Below are 20,006 nucleotides of genomic sequence, written 5' to 3'. Positions count from 1 at the left end.
GTTCCGAGCAGAACAAAAGTCAAAAGCTGGACATGTCTCATATTCAAAATAGGTTGAGCCTGAAGTCCTGGGGCCTGCTGCCGCCCAGTTGGAGCTGCTCTCCCCCCTGCAGCAGCTGGCATCACTTTACAGCCGACAGAGTGCCAGAATCCCTCTTCGCCAGCAAGAATAACAGCTGGCACTGATGCTCTACATGCCACCACAGGCTGCAGGACCAGATAATATTATGCCGGAGGTGGAGGCCATAACTACGCTGGCAGCGGACGAGCTTTGTCCTCTCGCTTGCCGTTCGTTCATTTTGAGATGTCAGTAAGGGGTTTATTTGTCTTCCATGCGGACGCCTTGGTTGCTTTGTTGCAACAAATGTCGTCTTTGTATGATGCAAAAAAAAAACATTTCAATTCGATGCACTTTCCCATTCAGTTGATGTTTTGGAGTGGCTGGATCACATCTCTAGGATGATGTCTTCGGACTCAGGGAGGGCCCAATCTGAGAAACCATGCAGGCGCAGGCAGAACATGTTGTGTTATCATAGCTACTTCTTCATACCGTGCCACCCGCAATGTGAGGACTCCACCAGGGGTGGAACGCTGGAAAAGTTCTCCGACTCAAACCTTCTCCCCTGGAAATTTTGAAGGCTGCAATCTGTGAAGATCAGAGGCTCTTTGGTGAAAAGAATTCTTTGCGAAAGCTTCGTGGAAACGAGGGATCCAGGAGCGACATGAGCTAGCAGATCTGGTGAGAACGCGCTGTGTTTTCTGAAGCACCTGCTGCCTCCTGTTGAGCTTCACAAATATGAAACACCTAGCACGGATCAGTTGGCTGCTTCTCTTTTTTTTTTTTTTGACAGAGATGGGATTTTGCTGGAAATTCTGTTGTTTCGGTGCTTCTTTTGGAGGGCGTTCTGTGGATTTTTCTTTTTTTTGTGCGAGGTATTTTGTGCCACTCTGTGGAGCTACATTTGGTTTCCTGCCATTTTTTGTCAGTTTGCAGCGTTGCCAACGAGTTCTCAGTGCCTGCAGCTGTTGGCTCCATCGCCATCCAGCCTGGCACAGACGGCACCCTGGCACTAACTGATAAAACATCTCTGGCTTCTCCTGCTCATGTTGTATCTCCCACCGCTTGTTATTATACTGCTAACATTTGAAGATGCGCTTGTAGAGAATCATACCGGCTTTACAAGAATATTACGCTTATTGTTAATCCTTGCTTCACAAAAATGAAAAGGTGCCTTTTTTATTTTCTCTTTCACTCCAGCTTTGGGGTCTAGCTACCAGACCACTCACTCTGTCTTTCTTTGCTTCTCCAACCTTTCGGTTTTATCTTTCCCACCTACCAGAGTTTTCTTTGGACTCAGACTCAGAGTCGGAGGATTCCGAGGACTCTGACGTTTTCTCAGGCAGGTTTGGAAGCTGAGCAATATCCATGGGCGTGTCTTTATATTCTGGATTACTGTGAAGTCATAGAGAAAAATCAACACCTGATGACATATTTGCTCATTTTGTCTTTAGCCTCAAAACCTTACAAAAACAAACAATCAAAAATACTGCTGCATGTAAGTAACACAGTGTTGCTATTAAGTAAGTACGTAAGCAAGTTGATATTCATTCATAGTATTTTTTTTTTTTTTAACAATTCTCTAACATTCCTAACCTTGTTTTACTTTACATTGGAAATAAAATGATCGTTCAATCATTTTCTGACCAAGTGACGCTTTTATTCTGGCATTTTCAATACATGAAAGATGAAGAGACTGTGACCACCAACCTGAGGACGTAGTTGACCCAAATGATGTTCTTCTCACCGGCATTCTTGGCATTAATGGCGATGGTGGCGCTGGACTGGATCCAGATGTAGCCGCTGTTCTTCTGGATCCATCGGTAGTACTTGGTGACACACTGTCCTTTGTTCATCACTGAGGGAGAGGCAGACACGGAGGTTGAGAAAGGTGTCGCTGTAAAACCATGAAGGAGTGTCTCCTCTCAACGCTTTTCAACATCACGCCGCCGTAGCAGCTCATCCAGGACACCAGGGACAAAACAAAGAAAGGTAACAGAGTGACAAAGCAGGGAAATCATCAGGTGTCATGTGACAGGTGGCTGAGAGCTGCTCATCAATCAGACTGGAGCAAACTACCAGCCTCAATGCGTGTGTGATGTCTTTTCTCCTCATTGACGGACTGTATTTTATTGACTCGGTTGTGTTTCAATCCTCAATGCAATGACACAAAGCCTGCAGAATTTTTTTTTTTTTTTTTACCAAACTACAATCTGTCATGCTCACAGTCGATACTCCTCCCCCCCCCCCCCCCCCCCCAAAACAAGATGACGGTTCAAACTGACACAGTCATGGAAAAGAGGCTCCATGTGGATTTGGATGTGCTGTGGAGGTCAAACATCTTTCTGGAAGTCAGACACATCAAGCTGCCTCCTATTTGGAAAAAAACACCCCTCAAACTGCCAGTCTCCTAACTCATCAGAGCAGCACGGCATCAGTGTTCATCTAAAGTGCAATGTTGCCAACCCACAAATAAAAATAAGCACGATACAGGATAAAAATACACGACCGTCTGTCAAAACCTGTTTAGTAATAGATCGTCACAAACTCGCGCTGCTGACTTTTTGATTAGAAGTACAGACACCAAGGGGAAAAACAAGGATTTCCACGATGTGAATTTATCTCTCAACCAACTGACATCCATGGTTTTTGAAACTTTGGTCTATTTTGTTCTATGTTAGCATTTGATCTACCTTAACTTTATTCAAAGTCTTTTTTCTGCTGTCTATTTTTCAGCCTGCCATCACGGCAGGTGTTTTTCACAGTGACCCATGTTGGATGATAAAAGCTAAAAATAAAACTAAAAAACTAAAATCACTGCAAAATAACTGCAGCACCTGAACACTTTGCGTCTCTGACTTGAGTTTTAACTGCCTTGTTTATCAATAACTGAACTTTTCTTCCGTTGGCTCTTTGTTCTATCTACCTTTTATGTCTTGTTGATATATCTTGTCTTTCCTGGTTACAGGTTCAAGTTGCTGTTGACAGATGTTTTTGTTTTTTCTCTCCACTTTGCATCCATGAAGGTGATGATGATGATTCTGTCCATGAGTAGGTACAATGACGGCTGTTACTATTTACATGCGTCTTCATTAAATGTTGCCAACAACACACGCTGGAGGGGGCTGCCGCTCTCCAGCAGATAGCGCTGTGACACTGTGATAGGACCCCCTGGCCTCAGTGTGGGTGCCCACCCTCCTCCCCCAGACTCTCTGCTCCACCCCCACCCCACAGTCTCTCTGCTCCACCCTGCGACGGCACGCAGACCATAAATTTGGCTAAATTAACGACTAAATGGTTATCTCAAGCAATGTGTATTGGCATTAATCAGGAGCCGCTCAAACAGAAACAGTTGGGAGATGAGAAGCGCGGGCAACGCAATTCATATCCCTCTCCTTCATTTAATTAGAGGCCACAAAATAGGTTTTTCCACAGCGGGGGAGAAAGACGGAGAGAGCAAAGTGGTGATTTATATAAAAAAGAAGGCCAGTAATTAAAAACTATTAGAAACTAAGAGCATTGTTAAGACGACATCCCCGGGGCTGCAGTAATTGACTTTGCCGGGGCGGCCGACGCTCGCTCGCTCGCTCGCTCTCTGGCTGAGAGAGAGCAGGCAAGCGAGTGAGCGAGCGAGCGAGGCGGAGGGGAAAATAACTTGTTTGCATGTTAAGGCAGAGATGGTGAGATCACGTCACCTTGAATGTGACCTTGCTTTGTTTGTACAGCAGAGTAAATAACGACACAATGAATGCACACACACACACACACACACACACACACACACACACACACACACACACACTCGCATTGTGGTGCTGCCTGTTAAGATGACTGCAGGTCCTCAGAGAGCAGCTCAGTGTATCAGCGTGTCCAATGGGAGAGGACACACAAACGCACGCACACACACACACACACACACACGCACACACGCACACACACACACACACACACACACACACACACACATCTACACGCTTGTGCACACCTGTACACCTATACACACACACACACAGTCTTTGTGCAGAATGCACTGCATCTCAGATGTGAAGCCCTCCTCTAAGCAAGTGGTTGCAGCTTCCAGACCCAGGACACTGAACCATCTCCAGTGACATGGACAGTGGGACGGCCCCCTTAATCAAAACCGATGCTACTGTTGAGGCTAATACTACTTATTTTTCAACAATTTCTATTTTTCAAGATCCAGTGTGTAAAATTTGGCTTGATTTATGATTTTTCTGTTGGTAAAAGCTTAATGTTCAGCCTATAAATACATAAATGAAAATGTATACTCACAGTACAATGAAAGTTATTTGGTTTTCCTCCCCTTAGAATGGTTCTTATTCAAGAATACACAGATCAATACGGTTTGACCCTTATTGATCTGTGTATCTAACCGGGACTAACTCCCAGTTACCTGCTCCCAGTTAGCTGCCATCTTGCACCAGCATATTTCTAAGGAAGCCTGGTGTGGACAATTAATTTCGTATTTAGGGTGAACGCTGACGCCCGCAAATAAACCAACGAAGAAGAAGGTATAGACAAGGTATTCAGGTTTGTGCTCGCAGGCCACCGTAGTTCACTGGCAAACTCGGGAGAGGAAGGCTTCGAGCGTCCATTAGGGGACAAAAATGAAAGAGCACTGCAATCTACAATGTAACCACTTGATGTCACCGTTTCTTAGAAAAAAAAAATCTCCAAATATTACACACTTAACGTTTAATAAAGAATCTAGTGTTTCATTGGCCGGCTGTGTTCAGGGGATATGGCCGTGCTCGCTTCTCTGTGGCAGCAGATGCAATGCTGAGACTGTGAGGGACCACACTGGGCAAAGAGAGAGCTGAGCCTGAGGTCACATCATTCAAGTTCTACACTATGTGCCAAACCTCACCATGGGCCATTGACCGCACGGCAGATATTTTCAGATACAAGTGGACCCGACAAACTTTTCCACAGGGAGGCTGAGGGGTTTAAAAGATGAGATGGTTAGGAGCTCCGTCAGCCAGAGCGGACTCTGGAAAAGGGCCGGTGTTTCTAAACGCGGGAAGGAACCAGCTGAAGTTGTGCGGCTCCGTGTCTGGAGTTCCACTTTGGAATGTCCAGGAGGGAGATCTCAGTGTGGGTGCCCACCCTCCTCCCCCAGACTCTCCCCCAAAACTTGCTGCAGGGATTACGAATTAAGCCTGGAGGTTTCTGTTTTAGTTTTGTAAGGACGAGAGATATCTTCAATATCCTGTGACTGGCCGCCAGGCAGCGAAAGAAAAACTAATAGAGGATGGATAGATGGTTGGTTGGAGGACAGATGATGCATCTATGAAAAAAAAAGAAAAATTGTAGAAAAAAACGTGCATGATTCAGTTTTGTGTTTCACAAGGTATAAGCAAGGCAGTCAAAACTGACCTTCAAAGGCAGAGTGATAATTTCCTACATAGATCACACATCCACCTGGTTAAGAGCCCATAGAAAACAGTTGGAATGAGAGGACAAACTCGGACAAACCGTCTGTTTATCACTCTTGAGGCTTGAATCAGTCTTCGGAGTGACACTTGTGGGACACAGTTGTGCCATGGATAACTGGAACACCTTTCAATGAAGGCATTGGGTGAAGGAACCAGAATGATCCAGTTCTGCTAGTAGACAGTAGCTGGCCCCTGGTCTCAGCACAACTGAAAGGAAGCTGACCGATAATGGAACCCAATGCAATTTTGGGCCCACTGATAACGCCATATGTTGGAAGTTGCAGAGATGGATCTTGATCCAGCCGCCTTGCAAGGTAAAGTCAAAATGGGCTTTGAATCAAATTGGTGGGACGAGTGACGAAGCTGTGATCATTTTGTGTTGAAAGAAAAAAAAAAAAAGGACATCCTGTACGCCTCTTTTTTCTGGGCCAACTGAAAGAGAGCCACTGATGGTCGACAAGGACTGTTACATTATGGCCTTTCTCCTTCTCTGTAATGTAAGAAGTTATGGGTCACATACAGGCACACACCTGTGAACAGAGGGAGGGAATACATAACTAAATGCAAATGAGAAAAAAGAGAAAACCCAACACATTATAATGGGAATAGAACACCCCCCCCCTCAAAAAAAAAAAAAAAAAAAAAAAGTAGGTTTAAAGCAAGCAAAGAGGGAACAGGAAGAGTACAATGAAGAAGAGAGGCAGCGGCCAAAGTGACATTGACTGAGATGGGGAGGGAGAGGGAAGGAGGAAGTGCAGAGAGGAAAAAAAAAAGTAAGGTGGAGAGAGGCTTTAAAAGGGAATAGAAGTCCTTTAATCTGTTGGTCTCTCTCCTGCAGCCTCGGGCGAGCCTCCAGCACACGCCATCTCTCTCTCTCTCCCTCTCTCTCCCTCTCCCCCTCTCTCTGTCTGTCTTCTCTCTCTCTCCTGTCCTTCATTAGTGGCCGATCAGAGCAAGGGTGATTTAATGGCGGAGTGAAAGGAGAGGGCGAGCCTAAACCTTCCTCTGGATCAGTGCTAGGGAGCGAGGACTGACTGAGGCAATACATGCTGAGCATGTGAAAGATGACGCGGCATGAACGTCCTCATCATCTTGCAACACAGACAAAAAAAAAAAAAAAAATACAAGACGGCAAAAATGTTTAATATACGCTCACAAGTGTTAAGTTTAATTCTGGTAGCCAACCTTAGCATCTTAGATACGCTACAAAATTAAAAGGCAGGTATGGGTTTCATTGACAAGAATTGCAATAACCTGAGAATCTATTTCACTATAATTATTATTATTTTTTTAACACAACTTTATAACTGCAGGCTTACCAGCTGTTCTATGTGCGTCTATTAAACATCTGCTGATGTTCAATGCAAACCAGCGTCAACGCTGAGCTGTGCGACCAATAACCGAACAACGTTTGCAACATTAGCTTTTTTTTTTTTTTTTTTTTTACCAGTGGCCACTCGCAGTACTGCGGCCATGAAGCATTTTCTCCCATGGGCCACAATACACAAGACATGCAACAGATTGGAAGTGACACTACTGAGCATGCTCGCAACCCAGAACCCAGACACTTTCTCAGAGTGCGTGCTGGGTGAGCGACTCCATTGAAATGGATGGGCCGCCATGTAGGATGTCAGGGTCTCAGAACTGAACTCAGCAGGTGACCTCGGTGTGTGTGTGTGCGCGTGTGTGTGTGTGTGAGCGCCAGTGCGTCGCGTCGCCGAGGTCGTCCAAGGTTCTCAGCCGTCCCGCCTGACTTTGTTTTCAGGTGTGCGTTTTACTAACGCACCTGTGTGGATAATCTAACGTGTGTGTGTGTGTGTGTGTGTGTGTGTGTGTTTTGGTTTTGTCTACAGACACATGAAAAAAGGCCTTTGTGTATATGTGTGTGTGGATTCATTAAAGACAGAGATTGTCCGGAGAGACGAGCTGTGCTAAAACGCCTGCAGGCTGAAATCCACCGAGCTTTCGCTTCTGTGCTCGTCTGTCACTCTCTCTCTCTCTCTCTCTCTCTCTCTCTCTCTCTCTCATGCTCTTTTTATGTCCTGCTGCATTTGAACGCCTCTCAATCCGCTGCCGCTCATCCAGCACCGAAGCGTCCTCTGCTTCCTCTCCTCGTCCCGCCTCTGTCTCCACTTTGCTTTGAATGTCCTGATCATTGTGTCCCGCTAAAACAAAAGTGAACATCTTGCTTCGTTTAATCCAGTGACTGGATGTAAAGATGGACCCAGCTTCGCTTTTCAAAAAGGTGGCTGACACGAAAGCGTAGAAAAATGAAACCTGCATTCTAGCGTGTGGCCAGCAGAGGCCGCCAAAGTTGGTTGCAAAAAGAATGAAGGAAAGACGAAACGCTATGCTGTCAGGCAGCTGGATTGTCCACACCAGGCTTCCTTAGAAATAAGGCGGTGCAAGATGGCAGCATGACTGCAACTCAAGATGGCACTGACCAAGAACCACAATCTATCTATCTATCTATCTATCTATCTATCTATCTATCTATCTATCTATCGTACATTTTCTACTGTATCCATACTATTTTTCAACACAATTGCTGTCTTTCACAAAACAGGATTTATATCATGCAAACATGTCTCTGTAACAACAAGTTCTTGGTGTAAAGTACGAAAGAAACTTAAACTTTACTTTCTATGAATAACAATTCTACATGTCGCACCCGTTATTTTGTCTAAGTAGTTGCTCAAGCGGTTGAATAACTTTACTACTGGTTTGCATAAAGTACTACTTTGTGGATGAGTAAGTGGCCTCCTGTACCGCAGGCTGTTCAGTGAATATGAGAAATGCTTGGAGTGGTCAAGCGTGCTGCAGGAGCAAAATACATATGCCATCCATTTCTGAGTGAAAAGAAAAGTTAGGCCCACGTCTTTCTTTTCTGCTCTCTTTTCTCAGAGTGGAAACGAGGACAGATTGACTTTGAGATCTGACCCCAGTTAAGACCCGCTGTCAGCAGGTAATGATAAAGACTTAGAGTGTGACGCCTTTTCACAGAGAGGGATCAGGCCTCCTCCTCCACTTAAAAAGAAGCCTTTTAAAATTTAGATCCCTGTTCAGAGAACAGGCTATCCCTCCAAAATACACCTTGATCGATTCTCTAACTATTCAACTCCGACTGTAGCAGGAGGACCGAGAGCAGATGAGGAAAGAAATCCCAGGGAGAAAAGAAAAAGCACTTCTGCAAAAAACAAAAGTGGAAAAAGTGCCGTTTTGCCAGTCGACAGCTATTGGATGAGACGAGAAGTAGAGAAACCACATTCCTTTATAATAAGCGTACACATTTCATACATGCACATGCTGCGTCTTTCACTCTCCCTCCTTCTCCCGAGATTGCCAGTGAACTACAGTTGCCTGCGCACCCAAACCAGGAATTCTCTCCCTTCTTCTTTGCTGGTTTATTTGAAGATGCAAGTATTCACCCCAATCACAACAGGCCCTTCAAGCCGCTGGATTGTCCACACCAGGCTTCCTTAGAAATATGCTGGTGCAAGATGGCATCTAACTGGGACCCTTATTGGCCTATGAAGATTCTTCTATAGAACCATTGTCAGGGTAGGCAAACTAAATGATGACTTTTATTGAACTGTGATTATACACTTTTGTTCATGTATTTATGGACAGTACATTAAGCTTTTACCAATATACCAATCATGAATCAAGCCAAACATTACACGCTGGACCTTTAAAGCACACAAATAAGTGAGAACTTCCAAGATCAATGTTTTCTGTGTGGACCAACTCAAAGGTTTCTCGCTGCGCAGGATGCTTTTCCACGTTTGTTAAAACAGTTGGCCATCATTAGACCGCCCCTCTGAAATCAGCTTCCACACAATTAGCGGCGAGTTCATGAAGCCAATGAATTAAAGGGCCCCAAAGAAAGGCAGATTTTTGGAACAATCTAACTGCTCCCCATTTGACAGTGGAGGACGGAGAGCGAAAAGGCCCGGGTGCAGCGGCGGAGCCCCGGAGCCGTTCATTTCTGAAAGGCCCCCTTTCAGAGAGGAAATTAATTTTGAAAGAGGGAGAATAAAACGAGCAGCTGAGGTGACCGAAGGTGCTGTATTAGACTACGCTCGACTAAAACCAAGTCATTTAAACCGCTGGCTGGCGGCTCGCCTCCCTGACCTCCCATCCTCACAGCAGACAGAAAGGAATAATCTCCCTCCATATTTCACTTCCCTTTTTTCTGTTTTACACATCCTAACCTCCCCCCCATCTCTGTTCCGCGTGACCCCATTGGGCCGCCGTAGAGTCACTTCCTGATTGCCACAATGGATGTTCGGCGCTCAGGAAGTTTCCGAGAAGGTAATTGAAAAAGTTTCATGCTTTTTCTCTTCCTGCCAAGATTTCTGACATGTTCTCATTTTTTCTTTCTTTTTTTTTTTTTTTTTTGGTGACTTGAAGAGATCATCAGGCAGATGACAAGAAAAAAAAAAAAAAATCAGGCTTAAATTTAATTTTGCCACTACTGGCTATATGGGTGCATTGCATATGAATATTTTGCATCAGAGTACAAATTAAGTGTCAAGTATACATTTTTAACAAATAGTGTTATGGAGGCCTTTTCTTCAAAAGATCATTTTGTGCATACAAATATGTACCAATTGATGTATGAAAGAAGGAATCTTCTCTGATTCTCTTTCAAGTGACCGAGGCTGCCACAGTCTAACAATCAGGTCGGTATTTACATCGAGACTGTGGGACAATTACAACAGAGATATTTTCTATCTAAAAGAATAGTGGGCATCTTTGACTTGGATTTCTGAGCAATTGTCATTCATTGTTCTCCCAAAACCAAGTTGTGTTTACGTGCTGACCAAATTAGACCTTCATTACAACGCTATCACAAACATACATCCAACGTTTTTCAAAAAAATAACCTCAAGTATTAAGAAAAAAAAAAAGTTTATCATTTTTTTCCTTTTTTTCTGCCAAAGTTCCCTCATGACTCAAAAGTATTTTGGTCAAACTTCACCGACCGCGGTTCTCCAGCGGCACCGCAGTGAATATTCCCTTCACAGCTGTAGACAGCGAGCACCTTTCTGACTTTTATATCAGCAGCAGCCACTATATGATAGGATGTGACCGTAGGTTTCACTCCCATCAGGCCTGTTGTCCTTGCCGTGTGCTTGTTATTATTTGGCGTTCCGCCCAAATGCCTTCACTGCCGCAGACACACTGTGGAGCGCTGTGACGCTCTCAGCGCCTCCATGCCTTTTAATACTACTGTAAAACTGTGACTGCGGGAGCAAATGGCACACAGCAAATCATTCAGACAAGCATTAAACGGGGACACCAAACCCCTGTCTCCCTGTGTGTGTGTGTGTGTGTGTGTGTGTGTGAATAGAAAAAGTACCTTGTGTCAAGCTTCTTGACAAGGGTAACAGGTGAGTCGGGTTCTTGCTGTTGGAAAACTTTTGTCGCTTTTTTTTTTTTCAATGTGGTTATCGTGTATTAAAAAAGATCATGTGTTTACTAAATGTCATATTTTGACACTATTTGAAGTGTTACAAAAGAACTGAGTTAAATACTTTTGCCCAAAAGTCAGATTTGATTTAGGAGTTCACAACTAATTAGGAATCAATTAATGCCTCTGTGTTTCTGGGAGAAATGCCAGTAGTGACTTACATCAGTTCAAGATAGTAAAACGTATTGGTAATATTTAAAAAAATAAAAATAAAAATAAATAAATCTTATACAAATTTGTGGAAGTTTATTGTTTCAAGAGAGTTCGAGAGCGACAAAACAGTGAAATGACTGAAACGACGGAGAACCTTCACAGAACAATATTATTGAAATGACTTGGCTGCCTTAAATCATTTAACACTCTGGCTCTGTGGTGTAATACTGTTGGCTTGTTTGGATGAAACATTGTGAGATAAACAAAAATACTGACACTGATAAAGGAGATTCAGAATTTGGACAAACTGCAACAGTTTTTGGGCACTTTACCAGTTCTCAGCCAGACCAGCCGGACCTCCTCCTGTGGACAGGGAGAATTTCCAGGAGAAAAATCATACTGTCTCAGATTGGATTATTGACTGGTTCTGGTCTGGCTGGAATAATATTTAGTGGATGGGCTGGACAAGTATTAAAAAAAATCAAACACCATGTCTGCAGTTTTGACTAAACTGCTTTAGTTGAACTGCGAAATAGTGATTTTGGACTATTATCCAGTCTCCATTTTTGACAGCAGAATTCCAGGCGGTAGGCAGGTAGACGACTGAATCTTTGAGACATGGGGAATACCTGGGTATTCTGGGTAATACCTGGACAAGAATTCAGTCTTAATGAAGTCGTGATGCAGTCAAGACCGCCTTCACCAACCAGGAGACGACCAAGACTGGGAGTCCTTTCAAGACCAAAACCAAGACCAAAACCATGACCAAGACCGGAATTATCAAGACCACGATCAAGACCATGACCATGACCTTGACCAAGACCGGAATTATCAAGACCACGATCAAGACCATGACCAAGACCATGACCAAGACCATGACCAAGACCGGAATTATCAAGACCACGATCAAGACCATGACCAAGACCATGACCAAGACTGGAATTATCAAGACCATGATCAAGCCCATGATCAAGACCATGATCAAGACCATGACCGGAATTATCAAGACCATGATCAAGACCATGATCAAGACCATGACCGGAATTATCAAGACCATGATCAAGACCATGATCAAGACCATGACTGGAATTATCAAGACCATGATCAAGACCATGATCAAGACCATGACCGGAATTATCAAGACCATGATCAAGACCATGATCAAGACCATGACCGGAATTATCAAGACCATGATCAAGACCATGATCAAGACCATGACTGGAATTATCAAGACCATGATCAAGACCATGATCAAGACCACGACCAAGACCATGACCGAAATTATCAAGACCATGACCAAGACCATGACCGGAATTATCAAGACCATGACCAAGACCATGACCAAGACCATGACCGGAATTATCAAGACCATGACCAAGACCAAGACCAAGACCAAGACAGGAATTATCAAGACCAACTGTCACTTCTCCCGTGAAGACTGTGCTGTGTGATCAGTGTTGATGATGCAGTCAGGTGGGTGCTGTACTCACAGTCCAGGTGGCTCTGCCTGATTCCCTCCACATCCTCAGCATGAATGAACTGGTAGCACCGCTTCCCAACAATGTCGACAGGCGTCAGGTCCATGTAGTCGCTGATCCTGACAAGAGTAACAGTGACAACTTCAGTGTTCAGAGCAGTGGAGTCCAAATTGAAAATTAGTGACAAGCTGTTAGAAGTAATATACTTTATCAACAGGTCGACTCACGTTCATTTTATTCATCTTTTTTTTTCTTTTTTTTTTATCTTTTCACTTATTTTTCTCGTTGTTAATGACACCAAACCCCTTCAAAACACCCTGAGCTGCACAACTTGTTGCAACAACGAGTGAGAATTTGAGACGGCTCTGCCAGCGCTAATGCTCAGCTGGTAAGGGACTCTAACACCAAATCCAATCCCACAGACAAGTTTTTCAGACAGATTAACCAAAGAAATCCTGAGGAAGACCTTTAAAAACATGAGGGGAGTATTGGCAGGCAGGAGATAATAGATTGACTCGGGCTGAGCCCTGGAAACCATTCTGGTACAGTATTATCCACTCGGATTGGAAGAGCTGGAGCAGTTTAAATTTGCAGCACAGCTATTTGTCAATTATAACCTCTGGATAAGCTGAAGATGAAAAAAAAAAAAAAAAATCCAAAGAAACGTCCAATAAAAAGCGTTTTCTGACGGGATTCACTTGTACTTGAGTGCATGATGCTGGAGTCAGATTCCTGATGTCTGCTGACAATATCTCAACACTTTACAGGTGGGTTGTTTCTGTGTACCAGGCGAGTCACTAGTAGCTGTGTTTCCATGACAGTTTTTCGCAAAATAAAAGCGATATTTGTAAAATTTTGACAAAGTACAGTTGTGATTTGCAGGTGTGTCCATTGAATGGTTGTGAAGTGCTTTGAACCGTAATTCTGGTCAAATCTGGTCCAGTGTGACTCCACCATGAGGAGGATGGAGGTACAAAACATTTTGCCATAAATATGCATTTCCATGTTGTTTGCTGTCCAGAATGCTCGTTCTACTTTTTCCCTTTGATGACTTGTAAAAAATATTCCCTCTCCTCCTCCGTCCAATCATAGCGCGCCATTTTCACTGGTCAGTGAACTGGTCACGTGACCCCGTACGTCACGTCCGCTGACGTGTCAATGCCCCAAAAAAGTCTTTCCACGACACTTTTGGGATATTCCTCTACATGGATCCGTGTGAAAAACCACCTCATGAGCGCGTCAAAACCTTTTAGTCATATTTCAGAGGCTTTTCCAAGTGGAGCTGTTTCCATCACCAGGTTTTATGGCCATATTTAGGTTTGGTGCAGTTCTAGTGGTCATGGGAACGCACTAATCTGCGGAATCAAGCGACCTTGTGAAACTAGAATTACGACAGAATGCAAGTAACTGGACAGCGTTCTCTGTACCGTGGCGATTAAAATGGGTTCCGGGGGGAGGGGGGTGGGGTGGGGACCGGGCCGAGACAGAGCTAATAACCTGACAAGTGCGACTGAAGGCCGTCTGCTCCTTGTACTGGTAACACACATCCGCCGTAAAAGGTTTAATTTGTACAAATTTGCCACAGGATAGACAGAACAATTTCCTAGGTATCATTCTGACAGGGGTTGGAGGGGGGGGGGATGTGGAGGTTGCGGAGGGGGTGGGGGGGCAGACTAATGTCTAGCAGGAAGATAACGGCACATTCTGTTCTTCAGAGGAAGGGGAAAAAAAAAAACTCCCATTTTCTCATTCTCTTAGAAAGTCATCCTCAAAATGGGGCCGTAATGGGAGCAGCGCTTGTCGCTGCGCTTTCTGTGGCTCCGCACTGAATATCATCATCTGCCTCGCATTGTGTCCCTTTTTCCGCCCACAAAAAAAGCAATCTGTCTACCATCACCCCACCTCCCCCTCCCCCCCCCCGCCCCCCGCTCTTTTTATAATAAAACATGAAGGTTTTTTTCCCCCTCCCCTCCTGTGGCTGATATGAATCTCTCCGGTCGGCAGGTTAACTCCTGAGCCAGATCCTGATGCCTATCAGCTTTATCTGGACAGAGGGAAGGAGCCGGATCCATCAGTGACATATTTCACAGTTAAACCAAGGAGGATTGGCTCGGCCTTTCTCATGAATAAGAAGCTCTGACAAGGCGGACAACTTTTTGCCGCCTTAAACGGTACGTAGAAAACAGGGATGCGGAAGAAAGACGTGAAATTGAGTTTTTTTTTTTTTTTTAACAGAAAAATAATAAGAAAAAAAAAAAGAATTCCCGAAAAAAAATAACAAAAAACAAAAAAAACTGGAATCATGGCACAAGAGAGCAAGAACGGACATTTATTTTCTTTTCTTTATTTTTTTTTTTGCAAGAAAAAATGTTCTTCAGTTCCTATTATTGTGTCTTGCAGTTTTTTTTTTTCTGAGAGTGATGCTTCTGCCCAAGACAAGATAAATGCATCCAGAATAATCAAGAAATGGACAATTAATGATTCATGAAAGACGATGACACTTGAAGATTTATCCCTGGGTTCAATTAGCCTCCATGATAATAATGGAAGAAAAACAAAGACGACAGAGATACACTAGAGTCAACCTTCAACTTGCTTTGCAAGAGAAAACAATCTCGAAATGACTCTTTTTGAAGGAAAACAGAACAAAATCCCACACACCTCCACTGCCTCCCTTTAATTGCGCCACCAAACACACGACGCCGTACCTGTTTTCACAGTAGACAATCTTCAAGTCCATGTTGACCCGCGTGACGAACATTTGGCAGTCGATGCGGACCTCGTTGATGGTGGGAGGCGGGAGGGCGTGAGCCACCACCACCATCCCCATGATCTGAACGGGCACCGAGCGGCTGTGCGTCAACGCCATCCTGATCCGCAGACGTCCAGTGACGTGGATCACCTGCAGCGGGAACACAGGACGGCACTTTGAAACTGAGCCTCCGTGCACTGCGAGTTTGAACAGCCCGAGTGCTTTCGCTGACACACTGAGCACGCAAGCAGATGCACTTTGCAGCAGATACATACATCCATATAAATACGTAATATATGCACATACGTCCTAGTCCACTATCCCCGTAAATATATACCATATACACAGGTACTCCCCGAAAAATTAGAATATCCAGTAAAAGTTGTTTTATTTTTGGCAATTTAACATAAAAGAGGAAAGCGACACACTTTATTGAGCCATTCCACACACTTTGACATCTCAAGCAGTTCCTTGTTGTCACTTTGCTGATTCAGATTTTCAGCTTATGAAAACCACAAACCCACAAACTCAGAAAATTATTATAAAATTTGAGTTTTTTTTTTTAAGCTGCAAGACCTGATCAGCAAAATCCAAAGAAATTAAAACTTGAAATATACTGATTTGCATATTATTCCTTTATATAATATGTCACATTCACCTTTTAAGTTGAATTGCAGAAATACAGCAACCTTTTCAGGATATTCTCATTTTCTAATTTTTACACTATTGTATTTCTTATTAGATGGCTGATTTCTTATATCAGTGTCATATCTTTATGTCAATATCCTAAAAAGCAATCGCAGAGGTCAAGTAGAGAGCGGACAAGGTGAAATTAGGGGGAAAAGGTTCTCTCTCTCTCTCTCTCTCTCTCTCTCTCTCTCTGTGTTTATCAGAATCATGGGATAATATGAAAAGGAGACATGGAAGAGGTGGGAACACGAAAAAAGGGGAGCTGACAGACAGAGAGAGAGAGAGCGAAGTGTGTAATTATCCAGAGCTTTAAAGTCCTGAGAAGCTTCAGAAGTCTGGCTGACGTGACTTCGCTCGGCAAGACACGTTAATCAGCGGCGTCTCGCAGGGAAGATCTCCGCTTGTCTTTCTTAAAAAGTGCTGTAATGTAAAAATTTCCTGCCTTCTGCTTCTCCCTCTTTCACTGTTTCACTAGTAGGTCAAAACAGAGAGGTACAAAAAAAAAAAAAAAAAAAAAAAAAAGCAGCGGTTTTAAAATTGTCAGGAACTGAAATTACAAAGTTTTTGTGTGTGATTTAGTTTCATCGTTGCAGGACAGCAGGGTCATTGTGATTGGGCGTTTAAATCATAGTGTGAACAACCACACACAAAAAGCAGTGTTTTAGCAAAAAAAAAAAAAAAAAAAACTTACTCTAAATTAAGCAATGCCGAAGAAAACAGCGTCTTTCACTCTCCCCTCCCCCTCTCCTGAGCTTGCCAGTGAACTACGGTGGCCTGCACACCCAAACCTGGATACCTGGTCCACCTTCTTCTTCATTGGTTTATTTGAAGACGCAAATGTTCACCCTAAGTACAAAATCTTGTATATAAATAAGAACCATTCTAAGGAACGGAAAACCCAATTACTTTTATTGTACTGCGATTACACACGTTTATTGTATTCATGGGCAGTATGTGAAGCTTTTAGCGATACAAAAACCATAAATCAATCCAAATATTACACACTGGGCCTTGAAGTGATGTTGCCGAATCGAGCTGCTCAACAGTGACATTCTACACAACCGAGAGCCTTTTTTTTTTGTTGCTGTGTTGTGTGTATATGTCTTCACATGAACGACAATGAGCACTGTGCGTCGCTATGGGCTAGCTGCTCGCTAGCTCGTCGGTGGGGATTATTTGGAAAGAGACACACTGCTCCGCCCTGCAGGAGGAGAGAGAAGACGGAGCAGCCAGAGGGTGGAAGCTGCTCTCGCTGCTGCCACATCTGTCAACAAGACAACACAAAAGCGCTAAGTGAAACACACACACACGCGAGTGTGTGTGTGTGTGTGTGTGTGTGTGTGTGAGAGAGTGAGTCTAAGCGCAAATGTGTGGTGCAATATATGTATACGTGCGGATGAATATTTATGTGTGTCTCTGTCTCGGCTGTGATTTGCATGTGATCTGCGTTTGCCAGGTGGAGCGTGTAAGAGCGCGTGCGCACACACACACACACACACACACACACACACACACACACACACACACACACACACAGGGAGACAAACACACTATTATTTTGCTGACTGCACACAACTCTTACTCATTATTTTTACACCTTTAATCAGACGATGTGTTTATGCTTTGGCCAGTATTCAACAGGCAGCCCTGGAATTCCAGCCAGGCCTGGGAAGTTGCTCCCGTGTTTGCTCCACGGAGACAAACACAGTCTAGTTTCACTTCCTAATGCAGCTTTGGTCAAGCTGTGCAGAGCCGCGCAGTCACGAAGCGAATCACACCAAGTAGGAGATGGATAATCAGGTCCAGATACTTTACATTCACAAATATAAAGTTGCGCCGCGCGTTCTCAATGCCAGTGTGTGTTTTTGCCTGTCTGTGCTTTATTTTTCTCGAGCTGTAAATATTAAATATTGGGACGATTGTCATTCAAAAGTGGCGAGCAGGAAAGAACTCAAAGTGTGACTCAAAAAACAGAGGAAAGGAAGTGAAAAGATCTGATCTACTAGAACTGGTAACACCATAAGTCTCCTTTTCAAACACACACACACACACACACACACACACACACACACACCCTTGCACAAACACGATTTGTATCTGTCCATGGTAGGATTATAGATTTCCATATGGATGACTTCATTTGAGGACTGAAAGTAAGACTATAAGCCTGTGGATGATCATACACTCTCCTGTCTCCAAGGATATCACACACACACACACACACACACACACACACACACACACACACACACACGCACACACAGGCATAATCCTGTGTGTCCATAATGCTGTGGTCACACTCGGCCAGATGTTTACATTCCTGCTGTGCCACACAAACACGCCAGTGTCCTGGTGTGGTCCCAGTCTTTTCTCCCACTATGAACCAATAATAATCCAGTTTGTGCTCGTGCACTGGCTTCGCTCTTCTGCAGGGTCTCAGCCGCAGCTCGCATGTATCGTCTCTTATGTGCACAGGCCGGTTAAAGACGCTTCTGGTGCTACACCACCGGTTCAGTTGTGTGTTGTAGAACGTGCTGTCAGTGGAAGCACAGTGTGGACTAATAACACGCCTGCCTGCATGTATGTATGTATGTATGCATGCATGCATGCATGTCTGCCTGCTAAAAGAAGAAGGTGACTACGCTGGAGGACAAAGCACAGTTTGTAGAGTGCACAAAAGCAGACGTGTGACTCCTGTAAATTCAGAGGAGCTAATGTGGCCTCTCACCACCAAACAAAAATTCAGACTCAAAAATATTACAATGACCCCTCAAAAAAACGGGATCACTGAAATTATTTCTAGTTGGAGCTTCCGGATATGAGGAACATGTAAGCCATGGCTTCCTACGTTTAAACAAGTAGCCGATACATCCTGACTGGATCCTAGAAATCTTTTTCTTTTAAATTATTATTATTATTATTATTTTTTATCATATACGGGATTTGCATTTTCTAATCTTGGTCATTTGATGTTGGATCGGCTTCGACAGCGACTGACAGCAGGCCGGTGACGGAGCCGAGCTGCAGCTGAGTGTCTGTCCAGAGGAGACCTCCTCCACGGCTCCTCCTCCGTCTGACTGAGTGGACTCACGATTACACCTCCGACCACAAGATGTCAGCACTGTGAAGTGCTTGTGAGAGCAATCTGACCCACACACACACACACAGTCACGCTGGAATAAAGAACTGTGCATAAAATAAAACACAATGAAAGATTCTTTATAAATTATTGGCCATAAAAATCCCTTGCAGAGGCTCCTGCTCTGCTGCTCCCTGACGTCACTATTTAAAAATGCAACCCTGCCATTGGGATTCATTTGTGTGTTTGTTGTGACTTCCGTCAGTCACCCTGATGAATATCACCGGTCCGCACTGCACGAAACCGGTGGCAAGCTCACCTTGTATCCTGAGGACTTGATGTGCACTCCTCTCTTTGTTAACGTCGACTTCATCCTGATGAAGAAGGAGCGTTCCAGAGTGTTGTCAGGCGCCAGAAGACTGGGACTGCTGGACTCCACTGGGGAACCAAACACACACACAAAGAACTGTTACATGCGTCAATTAATACATTACATTTTTTTTTGATTTTTTTTTTTTTTTACATATAATAATAGATTTATTTATTTGTTAGGGCGCCTTTTTACGACACTTAAGGCCAAGAAACAATTAAAATACAAAATTCTGGAATGTCTTTATAAAGGTATTATAACACATGTCAGTCATTGACAGTCATCTTCTTAAACATTTTTTTTTTTTGTAACTGGTAGTTCCAATACGGTAATAACCATCCAGGACTTCAGTGTCACTTTGTCCACCACTTATAATTATTTATAAACATAGTCATGAGTTGTCATACGTCATTGTGGACATAGTTATAGTATTATTTTGCATTGCATTATAAAGGCACTCGTAGTGCCTCATACAGTAGACCTTCATAGAAGGTC

General features: G+C 43.7%; 1 protein-coding gene across 2 annotated transcripts in view; it reads right to left on the bottom strand.

Moving 5' to 3' along the window:
• npas3 (neuronal PAS domain protein 3) overlaps nucleotides 1–20,006 on the bottom strand; it is a 240,477-nt gene that overhangs the window by 5,083 nt on the left and 215,388 nt on the right. For both annotated transcript variants that reach the window (XM_076027729.1, XM_076027730.1), the window contains exons 7-11: nucleotides 19,461–19,579; nucleotides 15,329–15,522; nucleotides 12,633–12,739; nucleotides 1,768–1,915; nucleotides 1,337–1,452 (exon numbers count right to left, since the gene is read on the bottom strand). In XM_076027729.1, the coding sequence (XP_075883844.1) occupies nucleotides 1,337–1,452; nucleotides 1,768–1,915; nucleotides 12,633–12,739; nucleotides 15,329–15,522; nucleotides 19,461–19,579 (684 nt within the window). The remainder of the gene's footprint in view (nucleotides 1–1,336; nucleotides 1,453–1,767; nucleotides 1,916–12,632; nucleotides 12,740–15,328; nucleotides 15,523–19,460; nucleotides 19,580–20,006) is intronic.

This window comes from Nelusetta ayraudi, unplaced genomic scaffold, assembly GCF_046127955.1.
Source record: "Nelusetta ayraudi isolate G7.1 ecotype Tasmania unplaced genomic scaffold, CSIRO-AGI_Nayr_v1 ptg000021l, whole genome shotgun sequence".
Lineage (NCBI taxonomy): Eukaryota > Metazoa > Chordata > Actinopteri > Tetraodontiformes > Monacanthidae > Nelusetta > Nelusetta ayraudi.
This window is presented reverse-complemented; position numbering and strand designations above follow the sequence as displayed.